The sequence below is a fragment of the Macrobrachium rosenbergii genome, chromosome 6 (genome assembly GCF_040412425.1).
Source record: "Macrobrachium rosenbergii isolate ZJJX-2024 chromosome 6, ASM4041242v1, whole genome shotgun sequence".
Taxonomy (NCBI): domain Eukaryota; kingdom Metazoa; phylum Arthropoda; class Malacostraca; order Decapoda; family Palaemonidae; genus Macrobrachium; species Macrobrachium rosenbergii.
The window spans coordinates 42,937,389-42,955,720 of record NC_089746.1 but is presented as its reverse complement, the minus strand read 5'-3'; the positions used below and the strand labels follow the sequence as shown (position 1 = coordinate 42,955,720).

The following is an 18,332-nucleotide window of genomic DNA, read 5'->3' as shown; positions in this document are numbered from 1 at the left end:
GGTTACACGGGCCAATCAGAGTCTTCGCCGGTGGGGAATTCCCACTTATAAGCGCAAGACCCCAGAATCGGCCGGCCCCAGACAAGAGGAGGAAAAAGGTTCAGGAGACATAAGAGGCCTCATCAGGCGATGGTTCAAGCCGTCCCGGTCTCGGCAGTGGCCCAGCCATCTACCTCTAAGTCCCAACCCCAGCAGTATGTTTTGGTTCAACCAGCGGCGCCCTCCTATGTATCCTCACCAGCATACAACCCTACATATGAAGGCCGTGGATTTTTTCACGGCCTCAATAGGGTGGCAGGGGAGGAAGGGGCAAGGCCCCTACAGAGGAAAATCTAACACCACCCCAAGGGGGAGAGGACGTGGTAGAGGGAACAAACCCGCTCCCTCCCACTGAGAAAAACGCAGGTAGGCGGTCGCCTGTATTGGTTCAGGGACCAATGGACCTTCAGCCCTTGGGCACACAGCATTGTGTCCAAGGGACTGGGGTGGAGCTGGATCAAGAATCCTCCCCTCCAAACAGATTTTACCAGCCACCCACATCAATCCTACAGGATTATGTAAAAGAATTGCTCAACAAACGAGCAATAAAGAAAGCAAGGCACCTAAAATTTCAAGGCAGGCTATTCACTGTTCCCAAAAAAGACTCCGATCAGCAAAGAGTGATCCTGGATCTGTCGCGTCTAAATCTCTACATAAAATGCGACAAGTTTCGCATGCTTACGGTAGCTCAGGTCCGGACTCTACTTCCGCGTGGAGCCGCCACCACCTCTATCGATCTTTCAGACGCTTATTATCACGTCCCAGTTGCGCGGAACTTCTCTCAGTTCCTCGGTTTCAGACTCGGGAACCAAGCCTACTCCTTCAGGGTCATGCCCTTCGGTCTGAACATTGCACCCAGGATATTCACCAAGCTGGCGGATACGGTAGTACAGCAGCTCCGGTCCCAAGGAATCTCCCTAGCAGCGCACCTGGACGAGCGTACCTGGACGACTGGATAATCTGGGCTCCAACTGTTCCGGGAGTGTCAGGAAGCCACGTCCATAGTCACCAATTTCCTAGAGTCATTGGGTTTTCAGCTGAACAGGGAGAAGTCCCGCCTGACTCGGAGTCTCGGTTTCAATGGCTGGGTCTTCAGTGGGACCTGTCCTCCCACACGTTATCTCTCCCTCCTTCCAAGAGGAAAGAGATAGCATCTCTCACCAAGAGGTTTCTCAAAATCAGTCAGCATCCCGTCGGTCCCAGGAAAGGGTCCTCGGGTCTCTCCAATTTGCTTCAGTAACAGACCTGCTCTTGAAAGCCAAATTAAAGGACATAAACAGGGTGTGGCGGAGCCGAGCAAACACCAAGCTCAGGGACAAGGTCTCCTCTATCCCTCGGATCTTAAAGACAAGGCTGCGCCTTGGACCACAGTCAAGGGCCTGTCCAAAACAGTTCCACTTCAGTTTCCCCCTCCAGCACTAGTTATCCACACAGACGCTTCTCTAAGCGGCTGGGGGATATTCACCAAAACAAAAGTACAAGGAACGTGGTCCACAATGTTTCAGCAGTTCCATATAAACACCCTGGAAGCCATGGCGGTCTTTCTGACGCTGAAGAAAATCCGCCTCCCAATCGGATTCATATCAGGTTGGTGTTAGACAGCGCAGTGGTGGTTCATTGCATCAACAGGGGCGGCTCCAAATCAGGTCGAGTAAACCAAGTAATGGTAGCTATCTTCTCCTGGCGAACAAGCACGGTTGGCACCTGTCAGCCACCCACCTAGCAGGTGTCCGAACGTGGTGGCGGATTCCTGTCCAGGACTACCCCGTTGGAGACGGAGTGGTCCCTGGATGCGGAATCTTTCCAGTGGATTTGCCGGGTTCCGGGACTCCAAGTGGATCTGTTCGCAACAGAGAGCAACTTCAAGCTCCCCTGTTACGTAGCCCCCAACCTGGACCCTCAGGCGTTCGCCACAGACGCAATGACAGTAGATTGGAACAGTTGGGAGAGAATTTATCTGTTCCTCCAATAAATTTGCTGCTGAAAGTTTTACACAAACTAAGGACATTCAAAGGTCAACCAGCTCTGGTAGCCCCCTATTGGCCGAAGAGCAATTGGTTCCCTCTCCTTCAGGAACTGGGCTTGCGGAGTCTTCGGATTCCCAAGCCCATTCTGACCCAGACAGTACAAACCAAGATTGTGTCAGCTTCCTCAAGGATTCAAGATGCCCTAGCTTTATGGACTTTATAAAGTTCGCAGCTCAAAAGGAGCAAACATTGACCCTGTCAACACTCTGTTTTTAGAATCAGATAAAAGAGATTCTACTATTAGGCAATATGACTCAGCAGTCAAGAAGTTAGCCTCCTTCCTGAAAGCATCTGAAGCCAAAATTATGACGACTAATTTAGGAGTTTCCTTCTTTAGGTCACTGTTTGAGAAAGGCCTGGCTCCGCCACTATTACCACAGTCAAGTCGGCATTGAAGAAAGTATTTCTTTACGGCTTTAAAATTGACCTTACAGATTCTTATTTTTCATCCATCCCCAGAGCATGCGCTGTCTGAGACCAGTATCACGTCCACATTCGGTTACTTGGTTTCTCAATGACGTCCTTAAGTTAGGCCAGAGTTGGATAACGTACATTGCTCTTATCAAGATCTGTTAAGGAAAACCTTATTTTTACTTAGTTTGGCTTCAGGTGCTAGAATTTCAGAACTGTCAGCTCTCACTAGAGGTGATAATTTTGTTAACTTCCTCCCATCCAGAGAAGTCCTCCTCTCCCCTGACCCTAGATTTTTAGCTAAAAACGAAGACCCACAGGACAGGTGGTCTCCTGGAAGGTGGTGCCCTTCCTCAAGATCAATCTTTATGTCCAGTCCATACACTTAAATCTTACCTCTCAAGAACTCCACAGAGTAAGTCGGGTCCTCTTTTTATCAGGGAGAAAGGTGGTACTCTTTCCCTTAATGGTATAAGACAACAGATTCTGTATTTCATTAAACAAGCCAACCCAGACTCAGTTCCTAAAGTTCATGATATTCGAGCAGTGGCTACTTCTACTAATTATTTTCATAATATGGACTTTTCAGAGTTATCAAAATATACGGGTTGGAAATCACCTCTAGTGTTTAAACGCCACTATTTAAAATCACTCGAAGCCCTGAAATATTCTACTGTAGCAGTGGGAAGTGTCATCTCCCCACATTAAATAATTATATCCTTTCCTTTTCCCCCCCGCCCGCCTACCTCATTTGCTTCTCTGCTTGTTCTCCTGGTCGTTTATGCCTCACTGCCTAGCTCTTCATATTGATATATTTGTATTTTATGATGGAAAACTGTAATCTGATTAGCCATAATTGTTTCGTTTGCGGGGTACTGGACAGTTTTTGTTGGCTCCACGTACCCCGGATAATTGCGTGTGTTATTTTCATTAGTCTTGTCTCTTACATGTTTAAGCCTAAGTTTACATATATAGTTTTAAGGTTGTATTTCTTGTTCTGTGCACATTTCATGTTTCACTACTTTTAAGTAATTTTAAGATTTTTGAGGTTTTCTCCCCATCAGACCGGGGACCTCCAGTGTTTTGTAGTGTTAAGTTTATTGGTGTGCCTTAAAATTAAGTTGCCTTACTTTTAAGTATTCTTGCTTCATGGAAGAGATTCCTTAATTAAAATTATTTTCGTTACAATTTTGCCTTTTCTTCAGGTTACCCCCCTTGTTTTCCAGTAGTAGCAGTCTTGGCATGATTCTCTATCACTATTTCACCGGCTGACATGGGACTGAACTCAGAAAAGGGATTTTGACAGAGGAAAAATCTATTTCTGAGGAAGGTCCCGTGTCACCCGGTGACCCTCCCTGTCTAGTCTAGTACTCCCTCCCCTTCTTGCACATGCCAAGTCTGGGGTTAGTGCTAGCATGGAATGAAGTAGGTGGCGCTGGTGTCGCCGTCCTGGCAGGTGTTGAGTGTGGGAGCTGTAACGGCTCACCACTCTTTTACGGGGGTTTTGATAAGGAGAGATCTTTCGAGTATATTTCCGTGGTAGTGGTATTTCACTCACCCTTCATTATACCGACGTCTTCTAAAGACGATCGACTGGGGGTAGTAACCCCAGCTTTCCTGAAAGCTCTTTTTCTCTGGTATATCTAGCATTGTTATACCTAGAAATTCGTGCTGTAATGGAATTTCACCGGGTGACACGGGACCTTCCTCAGAAATAGATTTTTCCTCTGTCAAAATCCCTTTATTATGTATCATACAAGTTACATGTTGGCTAGTATGATTCATTTGCTATTCTTCATATTTTTCTCTTTCCATATACAGTACTGGCAGTATTTTGTGATGAAGTCTTCAGGTTTGCTCCATGTGATGTGCACATTTCAAACTGCAATCCTAAAGTTGGATTAAGTTACTTTAGTTATAATTTTGCACCTGCATATTATGAAATGTTGCTTAATTTGCCCTAGTATTACAAATAACTCTGCCGGTGTCAATTTCTCTCAGTAATTAGTAAAGTTAATTTCCAGACAAAACTTTCAAATGACACTGATAAAGTTTGAAAAGATTCTTGAATTATCCTTTGTCATACAAATGAGCTGTCTTTATCTTAGTTTTGGGCTGATAACATTTCCAGTACCCAAGTTTTACTTTTCAAGTACATAACTATGGATCAACATTTCTTTCAGTTCTACAAAATTGCGGATCATTATTTTGCAATAAATGATTTATGAGTCTAAAGTTCCTGCAAGTAAAACTGCATAACTCCCTTATAATCTTGCAAGATAACTAAACCTCACCTGATGTGGAAATTGGAGGATTTGAAGGTGGTGGATGTTTCCAAGTTCCATCCTCATCTTTCATGTGTCGTCTATCACTAGCAAATTTTTGAAGGTAAACTGATGCAGGAATTACACGGAAATGCCTGAAAAATATATTATAACTAATGAAATACATTATGAATATTACCATGTCTTGAGCATTTTTTAAAATCAAGAACAACTTTTAACTATTGTCAAGACTAAAAATGTCTGAAATCAAAATGCCAAAATATTAAAGTGAGCAAATAATAGTGTAATCATGTTTTGTCTCCTTTCCAGATTTCATTTAAAGGCCTTACTGTCATCACCTATAGAGGATCCCCTCTCAACCTGAAGAAAAAACATCAGCAAATTCTACAAATATAGACTTAATAAGCCACCACATCAGGAATTCCAAGACTGCAGTAACATCATAAGTATAAATGAAGGATACTCAGCATTTAAAATACAGTTATAAAAAGCAACATTCTAATTCATGATTTTTTACAGTTTCTGCCTCATCTCTACATGGTACATAATTAGTTCTCTGTACTTACAAATATGCTGTGATACCACCACAGAGTCAAACACCATCCAAGGACTAAAATGTGACAAAAATACATAGTAGTACCTATCAAAAACTTCACACACACATTCCAATGTGATGTGGTATGTTTTCAAAGATGACAGTTATCCTAACATACCAGGAGACCACCATAGAACCTTGATCAAGGCTAATGTCAGAATGTGCTCTGTATCCAGTGAGGACATGGAGAAGCTGCTGCAATCTAGACCCTCTAACCCCCTCACAAGTACTATGTAGCATAATTTCAAGGAACTGCTGAAAATCCTTATAAATAAACAAACAATAGAAAATAAACATATTTCACAAAATAAGCAAAAAGTTCAAAAACACTCACTAAACAGTAATATGTATTAAACAAAAATATGAAAATGAATGTAAAATGAATTACTGCAGAAAATCACATTGAGAATACAAAACAGAACTGAAAGGAACCCACTATTCTGATCCAAGCAAGAAAAACAACTTTGCACTGTCAACAATTATAATTACTGACACTTACTACTGAAAATTACAACTCGGAATCCCCAAAATGCAAAGAAATCATGGAAATTACATAAGGAAACAAGGGAAAACTGTACTTGCACTAGCTACTGTAGCAAGTGACACCACTAGTCCAAAGGCAAAAACATAATAAAAACTGCAAGCTAAATTCAAAACACAGCTAATCCCAGTAGAGTAACCACAATTAAGACAGCCTACAATTCAGTCGCATGGAAGAGTGATGCCTTGGAAGATACTGGAGAGTGGTCTGAGTGTGCAATTGGATCTCTGTCTTTAAGGCTCTAACAGATTTGTGCAACTGGAGAGCTGTTTGCAGAAAATAAATCTACTTATGATTAATGAAGTTCATTATGAACAATTAATGTATCTTTCATGACTCAGCACTGTAGGTTAAGGGAATGACAGGCATTAGCAGCAGCCCTGGCAAATTTAATGGAATTGATGTATCATCTAAGCTGTTAAAGAACACCATTTTTCCTGTCATATTATTGCAGTCAGAATGAAATGGAAAATAAGTTCTCAGAAATCATCAAGAGGTTTTGAGTTTTGGGGGAAAGGAGAAACCTACTAATGGCACCAGTTTCTATTATGCATGGACTGCATCACTGGATAGTAAAGCATGAGGTTTGCAAATATACTGTATTTGCCAGACTCAGATGCAAATAGGAAGGCTGCTTTGATAAACAGGTGTACAAGATATCTCATAAGGAGATTTGTGGTGGGTTTATGGCAAACTGTGGAACTTTAAACTATCCAGCCCCTTAATATGAGACACTGGGGGGGGGGGGGAGGGAGGGAAGGCTGCAAAGTAGTCCTTGCCTAAAGAAATAACTTGGCCCAACTGCAGTACCAAAAATAGGCTGCCTAGTAGCCCTTGCCTACAGGAATAACTTGGCCCACCTGCAGTAACAAAAGTTGATACCATCTCCTCATTACAACAGATGATTCAAGATGGGAAGGGTATTTTTCCCATGTTTGACAGGCAGAGGTGATTACATATCAAGTAATGGTGTACAGGTTAAATTGGTTTCTTAAAATACTTACAAAATAGGCCTGTGCCTTGTTTCAAAAGAACTGAAAAATCACGAAACTTAATGAACTTTTAGTGTGATGCGAGTTTATTTTATTTATAAGATTCAAAATAAACACCAGACAATGGTTCTAAAAAGTAATTAAGTTTACATATATGAGTTTCACTTCAATTTAAGAACTGAACTGTGAGTATATATGGACATGATTACAAACTAACATATGACTTACACTTGGAGAGATAAATGCTATCAGACAAATATTAATGCAATATATTGTTTGCAATTTGACACATTTCTATATTCAAAGCTGGATTTATTAGTGAAAAACTTCAAGGGCAATGATTTAACACACAAACACCTTAAAACTTTAGAAACTGGAAGCGATTCCAAAACAAGAAATCTAAATTGACCAACCTGTGATGTTCTGGTCGTAGTATGTGGTCAGTGCGGAGGGTTTCTGTAACATACTTATGAAAGTATGTTGGGAAGGGTAAATCCGAATCCAAGTCATACACTAAACAGCGATCATCAGGCTCATACATGAAAATCACATGGTAGTCCTGGAAAACAAGAGTGTAAACTCCTCAAACTGCAATCTTGTGACATTAGGTTCGAATATTTAAGAGGAAGCATTTTTAATACAAGTATGGTCACAATTACTTTGGCAATTCAACAAGAGGCTAGATACTCTCTTCCATTTTTTATGTATAATAAGCATTTCTCTGCTAAGAACAATGAATATTTTCATGTGGCCACTGGTTATATTAAAAAATGCAGAAAAAGCACACAACAGCTGTAAAACCAATTTGAAAACAGCCCAAGGAACAAGTTTTATGATAAATTACACTGAAAAAATATTAATTATCAATTTTTATGATTCTGCAAGTCAGTTGATAACATTACTGTGCTGTCTCAACAGCAAAAGTGATCTTGGTTATGTAGATTACTACAGCATTTGGAAACCACAAATCTCATCCAGACCTGAAACAATACAGTAATTACTGTATATGAAGACAGAAGTACCTGATGTTCTTTAAGAATATTTACACTGAGCCCATGAAACTTCCAAGACTGTTCCTTAGATCTGTTTACATACAAACATATTTCAAGCATGAAAACACAGATACAACAAATTCCACACAGTTCACACCTTAAAACCTCGGATAACATTTCAAAATGTGCACAGACAAAATAAATTACAGAAAATAATCCAATCTCATTAGTTATCCTGAATCTTCTGTTTAGTTTTTTATTCCAGAAGTACCCTCACATAGAACTATAATAGACAAAATTTGAAAGGTGAAAAGCACATTACTGTTACAAAAAATCAGATTCATAATGATTTAAGATTCTGACCACAATTCCCCTAAAATCAAAATATGCATCTATCTAAATCTGTACACCATGAACATACAGTATATGCACACACATGCTGGCAGTTTGCAACAATACTCTTCACTGAAATGCAATTAACTTGGGAACTCAATGTTCATTAATGCAACTTTTTTTTTATAAGCTTTCCTTCCATAAGCTCAAATCATGAGTCAATTAGGTAATCATTTTTTCCAAAGACATTCTGAAACCTAACCTTCATAAAATCACCAGTATTCATCAAATACTTGCACACAAGCTGGTTTTTATATACAAAATTTATGCATTAAAACATGTACCTTTTTGAAGAAGAGTAATGGAAAGTGGAAATACAGAGCTTGTCCTTGTCAGAAACTTTAGATTTGATCCAGTAATCGCAGTTCTTAAACAGTTTAATTGTATCAAGTGAAAATGAAGATTCTCACTAAATTCCCTTAATTTATTTCCAAAACTTGACATCAGCTGTTAGCATAAATGTTAAACATTTGTATATTTTTTAACTTAGTGTTGACATGCACTCTCTGCTCATGGGGAATGGGTCAGTGGGCTATTCGAGTAAGCATAGTCAAATGAGTGTGAAAAGATTAAATAAATTCAGTTCAGCAATCTTTCGAGTTTGAAGAATATCATAATTCAATAATGGGTTTGATCCACTTGGGTTAGTTGTTATCAAATTCATTACTTCATAAGGTCTGCCAAATAAAAGATGATTGGATTCAAAGATGTTAATTTATCACTGAAAAAATACCAAATATGAATGACAACACTAACCAAAGAATAATAAACAATTATTGGAAGAAAAAAGTGTGAAGTAGTTATGAATTATCCTTTCAAAACTGAATGCAGTTTCTTAACAAAAGAGAAAATGGCATGTATTAAGCCACACAATAAAAACTGTCAGTGTGCCAATAATGCTAACTCATAAACTTTCATGGAGTAACGAAATCTCAAAGTTGTATTATCAAAACCACTGAGTCTTTTCTGGACTTTGTTCTTAGGCATGATGACAGAAGCAAGGTAAAGTCTTTAAAGTCTTAGAAGTTGGACAGCTAGGTGTAATAAGACTAAGAAAATGAATAAGTAAGAGGCAGAAAGCAATGCAGCTGCGGCCAAATGGTTTCTGCAAAAAACCTTGGGGCTGCTTGCAATGAAAAATACACGGCACAATCTAGGTGATTCCTCCCTTCTAGAGGTGCTCCAAAGTAAAATGACTTGTGTCTTGACTTAATCTATGTGTATATTTTCAATCTCATTAAAGGATTGTTGCCTTTTTTTTTATGGATCCTCCATCTCCTGATAACTTTTAATCATTCCTCAGCTATGTCTGTGCCCGCTAGTAGTTTTGGTACTTCCCTGCCTTCCCTAGCTAAAGTTAATATACCAAATTGAAGCAGGTACAAAGCAAGGTAATGAGTAAGGCATGGTAGTGTTCTCCAAAATGGATTAATTACATAGTAGTTAAACTAAAAAACTGAGTCATATCTCGTGACTTTCACAGTATTTGCCCATGTGATTTTACCTGGATGCCACGAGGAGCTTCTAGTTCCAGCTATTGTATGCCAGATTTAGTAGTCATATCTTCAAAAAAGTTTAATTGCAGAAAACCACATCCCAAAAATTTGGCTAACTATGCATTTTTCATGTGAATCCTCACTATTAAAAATCCTAATGAAAATTCAAGAATGTAAGTGCAAACTCTGTAGTAACCTGAACATTTCACTGCATGACAATGACTGGTGCTTCTTTCCTAAAACAGTAAGTTCATAAATTCAGTAAAAAGTAATTTATAATAAAAAAACTATCTAACAGGTAAATGTTACACTTTGATAATTACCTACCTAGTCAACATCAGGCCTAACCCAAGGAGTTACCTTCACGTACCAATAGATTCAAATAGGTGTTCCATTAATGTACAGTACTGTACATCAAAATCAAATCAGCTCTGTTTAAGAAATTTGTTTTCAATGTGAACACTTTATAGTAAAATGTTAAAATTCATTTTAAAGAGTTACAGACTACCTTAAAAACAATTTCAAACTTCAATAACAGTAAGTAAAAATACTTTACATGCTGAGCTTATAAGGCATAAGCAGTGACACACAGTAAAAGCACACACAGCATTGACACTCAACAACACAGCATATTTCACAAAAATGGCTTTTAGAAGTTTTCTTTAGGTGTCTATCTTACTAAAATAATGCATTTCTTAAGATTTTTTTTTTTTTAAAGTGAGCAAAAAGCAAAATGTTTCTAGTTAACAACCAAGTATATAACACAGGCCATACTGCCTTAAAAGTTGTTCTATTTTCAAAATTTATTACTTCTTTGGATTTAAAGACATTCTTTAAACATAGTCTCTAGCCTATTTTTACGCAACAAAAATGTCAAGGCATATTCTAACTTTTATCATTCTCGAGTTTCTGTCAATTCTTCCACCTTGATAAGAGGTGATTTTGATTAATAAATAAAAAAAGCTTGCAGGCCAAGTATGTGAAAATAATGCACTTTGGATAAATAAACTCACTAGTTAGGAACAATCAATATTTCAATGCCAAATATATTACCTGAAAAAGCGGAGCAGGAAGGTTGCAAAGTGTACATGCCACCAAAGTTAAACCATGCACAAAGACACATTCAGAGCTGCTCAAGTGTACATTTTGTTGCCTATATCAAGACAATAGCACTTACCTGGAATTAAATAAATGCCTCAAAGGAAAAATTTACACTAACTATTCGCAAAATTCAAAAGAAACTTGAGAGAGGAGACTGCAGAATCACATATCACCTTGAGAATATAACCATTCCACAATTCCAAGTATTAGGTGTTAAATGTAAATGACCCTTCAATATGGAATGGGATAAGAGAGAAATACAATGACAAAAAGGAGGGGGAGGTATATCAAGTCCTGTTCAGTATTCAGACAAGAACATATCTGGAATATGCCAGATTATTCAGGGTAGAGCAGGAATGAAAAACTGAAATGTAGAGGTGGTTTATAAATGTTAACTAGTTTGCTGACACCAGTAAATCACAACTGCAAATTCACGCAGGGCTCACTAGGATTTGTTTTCATACAAGAAGTGAAAACTGGAACAGTAAAGTTAAGAATGTTGGAACGCTAGTAGGAATAGAGCAAAGGGCAAGGATAACAGTAACAGGCAAAAAGCAATGAGATAATGCAAGAACCTTCAGTACTCTCTAAAGTGCAAGAAATTATAAAAACTAATGACAGTCCATTTATTAACCATAAGATAAAAATACTCATATTTTTTTGCAAAATCCTTATCATTGTGGTCAAAACTTGATCACACTGTGCAGACTGAAGGCTTCTGACACAAAATCAAGGAAAAAATTTTGAACCAAAATTACTAATATACAAAATTAACGTACAACTGCTCGGAACCAAACCCTATCTTTTCCTATGAGTTGAGCATTTTTACTCGATGGTCTGGTTAAACTACTTTAAAATAATATGTTAAGTTTTGTTGGATTTGGCATTTTTCATTCTGATTTGTCATGAAGGAATGCAAAATAAATTTGTATAGCCATGGTGACTATGCTACTACTCGATAATAGGTATAATACTGTAGCTACAACCAAAAACCATAACTTGGTGCTGTACCTATTGAATGCACAGTGTTATGGCTACATGAAAATTTATGGCACAATGTTTAGAATGAAAAGAAAACAGTAATGCTTGCCCAGTATCTTCACAACAACTACAGAAAGGGTTTGATGTCCGAAGCTGGGATTAGGCATTGGTGACAGGACCCCCTAACAAAATTTACGTTATTATAACAGGAACCCCATACCTTCATGGACAAACTTTGTAGATTAAACGTTTTATATTCTAACGTTTAAGCTAAAGGATTCAGTTGTGAATACAAAAATTATTAAGTATCAGTAGAATTACTGCAATGGACTATACAAATTTTGCCTGATGGAAGTGATGGCCAGCAATTTATAATCAAAACAAGTTTTAGCATAGTATTTCTACTGAATGGCTTGTTCACTGACACTATCTCTCAAAAAATAATAGAACACTACAATTGAAAGTTTGATGACAGGGAGGTAGTCTGAGTCTTCTAAAACTTGCTCCATGCCTTGCTAGCAAGAAAAAGAAATTCCAATTTTATTTTCAGTTTTAGAAAATTCAATGAATTTTAAAGTTATTTTTCAGGTAAAGAAAAGGAAACAATTCATTTTCATTATAACAAAATCAATATATTCAATGGGATTCTGGATGTCACATTGAAAAATTGAGAATGGAACAACTGCCAAAGTTACTGACAACTGCAAAAAGCTGTGTTAGACGGAGTGTCAGAGTATCATACTGTCTTTACTGTTACAGTACTGTATACATACAAATAATCACAATCTTGAGTGTTCATTATGGCCAGTAAACAAGACAAAATAGGAAGGCAGGGTAATGTGTTTTTATATTTTTCTTTATATTTGGGACAATTTGTATTTAAAATTTAAACACTCTTACAGGACAAAGCTAAATTATAGGATCATTAGCACACGTACCAATTGATCCAGGCATATTTCTCCTCCTCTACCCTGCAGAGAGATTACTTGTCTTGCTCATTGTCTTTATATGATTCTTTTTGCACAGCAATGACAACTGATGTAAAACACAAAAATATTGCACCTTGCAATATAACACCAGCCATTTTATCAGTTTTCAGTGTTCTTTTTCCATCTGACAATCTAAGGAGGATTAATTGTGGACCACTATACAACAATTTAAGTATGCAGTAATCCAGATTTCAACTTAAAACATTCCTTCATGGCAAAAACTGCTTAAAAATACGTTTTGAAAAGATAGACATCCACTATATAGTAGAGTCGGATAAAATAAGAAATTCTTGTACTTAATACACATGTATCACATTACAAACTGTTTGTTGAATACCAACATCTATTTCGCTGGACCATTTTGAATTCACGCCACCCCCAGAAATAAGATACAGTATAAGAAAATTATAATTTACACACACTACTGTATATGAGTGCAAATAGACACAGGTGTATTAGGTATAATATATCTTGAGTCATTTTTTCACAAATTCAATAAAATTAAATTTGAATGAAAACTTGAAACAATGTAAAGCATGGTAACAGAAAGAAGTAACTTATGGCCAAACTACATACTGTACTTAGTAGGCATGCACGTTATCATTGAAAAATACAGAACTGGGTGGATTAAAATTTGCGGAGTAGTAACACTGTCGCAAATCATAAGAGAGGACCATTTTATCAATGAAAGTTAAAAATGGTACATAAACAATTCCATCCTTGTGGCACTTCACCACTATCAGGTATGAGTAAACCTGCCCATCAATGACTGCAGATGGTTTAAAACATGACCCTTATTTTGAGGCTCTCTGCTTCACTTGAGGTGTTTACCGACTTAATAAAGGCAACAAAATGAAACGGAAAAAGAAAAAGAGTGCTACAGTGTTCAAAGAAGAATTACACGTTCATTTATCAAACATTTCACCTAATAACAATGATAAAGTAGTAAAAATTATCTATCAGTGAATAAAACTCTCTCTCTCAACATGATACCTGACATTAACATTTACTTCTCAAAGATGGACCTTCAGATTTAGCACCAAACTACCATGTTGTGTAAATCCTTTCATAATACTGCCATAAAAGATAGGATAGTATTCTAAAACTACTGTATCATACAGCAATATACTATGCAAGTTATATTCCTGTTACAAGTTCATAATGCTCTCAGATAAATTTTGAAGACCATATTAAAAGAAGCAGCACGAGCTGAAAGCCTGTTGATAGAAGAATTAGTTATATCATAATCACATCAACTCTGTCACCACAGTATGATAATGAAATCCCACAGTAAACTACAACACCGAAGTATCTGAGCAGAGCATGGGATGGCAAACTAAATTCAAACAAAGGAAACTAAAGCTATAAAAATATGGATGCCAGTATTACAGAACTACTACTGTCATGTGACATGAAAGGAATCATGCCGCTCTGAAAACAAATTGAGGAAAGTTCCAAGAGAGTAGTAATCAAAATGACCAACAATATGGAATCTCTTCACCACAGTATTCACTGCGCATTGCAGGTGTTGGTATTTTGTATATCCAAAAATAGATTTGCAATTAAGACTATCCAGACAAATATCCAGACAAAATTCTGATCTTTAAAATTAAGTGAAAAGTTGCATCCTGTTGTCAACAAAAACTGGATGGGAGCAAATTGAGGCCCTTAGCTACCTTATGTCAGAATGAAAAGCTACAGAAATAATACACTGGGAAGGTTACAGAATCTAGGGGTAATTCCCTACCTTGGTAATAGAGGTAGTCACCAAACCAAGCCATCTAGCAATTGCTGATCTCCACAGAATAAACTGTAGGATTAGCTGCTCTGTGGCTACCTGAAAGGAAAAAGGACTCTCCCTTCAACTCGGTAAATCAGTACTTACTGAAAGGAAAACTACCTTTTGAGAGATAAGGAAGAAAATGATTAAGTGAAGTATCTTGGATTCAGTCCTACCAAGATGAAGACCTCAAACTGGGAGCATAGGCATTCACAAAGTTTCAGTAATCAAAACAGCAAAAACCACAAATCAAAATTCCAAACTGACCAGAAGCTAATATGGCGGCAGAAGGTTGAACTTCATGGTCATCACACACAACATAAGAATTGAAAAAGGGATTAGAGAGGTAAAATACTGTTTAAGGTCTATTGAAATTCCCTATACTGTAGAATGAGGTTCAATATAAAAATACCCAAAGAATGAGAGCTGATGCCTGAAGAAGGTGCAGTTTAATAAGAACACACTCAGCATTAGATACAACTTACTTCTTTTTAGTGCTTGTAGCTAATAATATGGCCTTTGTTTTGAAAATCAGGAAATCAATGTATTAAGAAGCTTCAGTATGTATTTGGTAGGAAATATGACATCTGCAAGTTTTGTAACTAACAAATTGTGCAACTACAACCATACATTTGAAAAGAACCAAATGAAATCCATTTCTATATTTTGCATGAAACAATCTACTACCGTTTCTCCACGACCAAATTTATGCATGTTTTAAGCTCATAAATGCAAAATAATTTCCAAAACCGAGAGGAAACTTAGAATTTAATGAGCTACATAATGATTTTCATAGTTATTCTTTGCACTCAAGTATAGATATAAAAATTCCATCTTTGAGGTAACTGTTAAAGCGTTACTCTGACTGCAAGAAAAAAATATGAAGAAAACTGTAGCAAAAATCTTTTTGTAGTACGATAATTCAAAGATCAAAGGACAAAGCTTAGGAATATGACAAGACAAGCACTCACACAAATGCACACACAGCACGCGAGTGTACCTTTTCACTCGGAGCAACACATGTGAAGATGTTAGAATAATCCTGGAACAATGCAGTAGAAAAGGTTTATAGAATTGTACAAGAAACAATGGGGGGAAATGTGGAAGGAAGATCTACTACTCTAAACATTACAAAATAGGGTAATAAAATATATGGCATGACAACAGGGTGCTCGGTTATCAAATAATGTTCTACACAAGCTACTTCCTCCCAAATCAGGCCTGGCTACCTTGAATATTACTGGCCCTTCTAAGTAAAGTGAATTATTTAGAAGAAAATAACTGGATATCTCATTGCTACCATTAATACTTGAAAGAATTTAATGGATGTCTAATTACTTTGCAAGATATCCTGAAGGAGTTTAATAATCTTCAGATAATATCAACCAAAATTTAACTTCTGTAAGTGTTACAATTCAGCTTTAAAATATTAAATTTGGATATAACAAAATATAAAAACTATATACAATACACAAACCTAAAAATCTTGGTCCATAGAAAATGAAATTATATTTTCACTTAACTTATACTTATCTATAGACAGACCAATCTCTCATTATATCAAATTTTATTTACAGTACAATAATATCATTTTTATGAAAATAGTCACTACTGAGAAGCATTTTATCATTCTACACACAATAATAATAATGTCTATATAATATTAACATGTAGCGTCATAAATGACGCACAAAGTAACATACAATACTAGCAAGCAAACTGAGAAATTCTGAGGTATGCAAACAGACCATATGAGCACAAAAAATGAGGATGTGAATTTACCTATGATAACTGGGAAAGAAATTAACTAGACACAAAGGCAATTCACAAAATTTGGGGAAATGATGTTTGCACCAAATTACTGTACGGCAGGTTCACATGAATCAGTAATTCTAGTTGTCACTTTTATCATATAAAAACATGTATCTTCAACAGTCACAACAACCTCTTATCATGTGGACTTCACACTTTTTGGATATGCTTGTAACCACAAGCCTAGACCCAAGTGTGAAACAAACCAAAAGCTTTCACTTTTCTGGAGATTCAAAACAGTACACAAGGCTCCAGCAAGGACATGCTAATTCTTGATGTCATCGCACATTCTGGATGCATGTATCCAGAGAGTGTATTGTGAAGTAGTTAGCTGACTAACAGATCAAATCTATGATGGACAAGAGACTGGTACAGGGGTCACTTCCCTAAGTAATTGCTAAACACCAAAATTTCATCATGCCTTTATAGGCCAAAATAGTTAATTAGCTATCTGCTAGTCAGGCACCTGTGGTGGAAATAGCTAGATTTAAAAAAGACACAGAAATTGCAAGCTCATCCCATAATGACTTAGTGAAACCCCTTCTGATGCCTCCCCCTCTAGAGAGAAAAGGTGTATGGTAGAAAAAATCTATATATAAAGCCACAAATATTGTTTAATAACATATTTTCCATACTTTTTTAATATTTACACCCAACAGGAATTATAATCAATAAGTGCACCTGCCCTGCCAAGAGCAGATGCATGTGTCAATTATAATTCTCCTTGGATGTAAGTTGTTCTTAAGATAAAGCGAATTCGATACTGAACAATACAGTAGGTGAAGTTTAATAAATGTTTATAAAGGAAAATCTCAGATATTAATATATGTGCAGCAACCTTCAGCACATAAACCATATGTAAAATAGTAATGTCATCTTTTTGTAGGAACACACATCAATCTCACAATGAAGAAGTAACCACACAGCAGGATTCTTCATTCACACCAGCATATTTTTCTCAGTCCTGTAGTCAACTCAAGTTTTCATTTAAACAAAAAAGGGCGTAACCAATGTCAAAGGAGAGGTAAAAGCAGATACAGCCTAAAAACTAAAAGTACTACAATAATTTTTGCATAGTTTCTCTTTGTGCAACAGATACCCTCAAAATATTTCAATGCAATGGGTATGAGTGGCAAGAACTTCCCCTATGTCAAATTCTTTCTTTCTACAAGATAAGGTTCTGTTTAAAATGAAGTTAAAGAAATATTTTCCATCCTTAAGCATCACTGGGCCTTCTTGTAAGAAATGGCTGCTGATTCGAGCATTTGAAAATCTGGATCTCCCAAGAGAAACTAGACATACATATACTATACTCTAGTGCAGTGTATGAATTAACTACGAATCCATCCTTAAATTCTTTGAAAACAAAATGCAGCTTCAATGAAACTATATCATGTAAAAATTATTTCTGAATGAAATTAAACAAATATAGATATACAAACTAAGTTTTACAAATGCTGCATAAACAAGAGCACAAGTCTGAAGGCTACTAGTTTCATTGCTGCACATACAGTAGCCTAAATTTAAATGCTTAAATATTCCCTATCTTCTTGCTCAAGCAAGAAAATTAAGTCTATGTACATCACTGATGTCATTAGGCTAGTTTAACTCTAATGTAATGAAATACACAAACAATTAAACCTTCTGGCATTACCACTGGAGACTATTTGTCTAGAATTCCATATCTTTATGTCTGCTGCCAACCTTCTGCATATTACCTCTTCAACTGCTTCTCCCATAAAGAAACATCTACAGTGTAATTTTAACTGCATATGTGACAAAAGCATGAGCAAATGAGAATTTATGCATTCTACTTTTCAATTACCATTATTATTATTATTACTGTAATTAGTTTCAACCAGACCACAGACTCAACATTCTGAACTCTCAAGGTTCTG

The 18,332-nt window shown here is 36.8% G+C and overlaps 1 protein-coding gene and 1 long non-coding RNA gene across 30 annotated transcripts in view; one reads left to right on the top strand and one right to left on the bottom strand.

Moving 5' to 3' along the window:
• The window catches only part of LOC136839490 (uncharacterized), a 32,212-nt gene extending 23,145 nt beyond the window's left edge, over window positions 1-9,067 (top strand). For 2 of the 3 annotated variants that reach the window (XR_010853352.1, XR_010853353.1), the window contains 2 exons: window positions 4,661-4,865; window positions 5,072-9,067. This is a non-coding gene — a long non-coding RNA (uncharacterized lncRNA). The remainder of the gene's footprint in view (window positions 1-4,660; window positions 4,866-5,071) is intronic. The other variant, XR_010853354.1, reaches the window with a different exon arrangement.
• tun (tungus) overlaps window positions 1-18,332 on the bottom strand; it is a 74,380-nt gene that overhangs the window by 7,442 nt on the left and 48,606 nt on the right. For 14 of the 27 annotated variants that reach the window (XM_067105609.1, XM_067105598.1, XM_067105604.1 and 11 more), the window contains 3 exons: window positions 15,623-15,664; window positions 7,304-7,449; window positions 4,772-4,896 (listed from right to left, as the gene is read on the bottom strand). In XM_067105609.1, the coding sequence (XP_066961710.1) occupies window positions 4,772-4,896; window positions 7,304-7,449; window positions 15,623-15,664 (313 nt within the window). Of the gene's footprint in view, window positions 1-4,227; window positions 4,368-4,771; window positions 4,897-7,303; window positions 7,450-15,622; window positions 15,665-18,332 lie in introns of those variants that run through there. The other 13 variants (XM_067105622.1, XM_067105614.1, XM_067105619.1 and 10 more) reach the window with 2 other exon arrangements.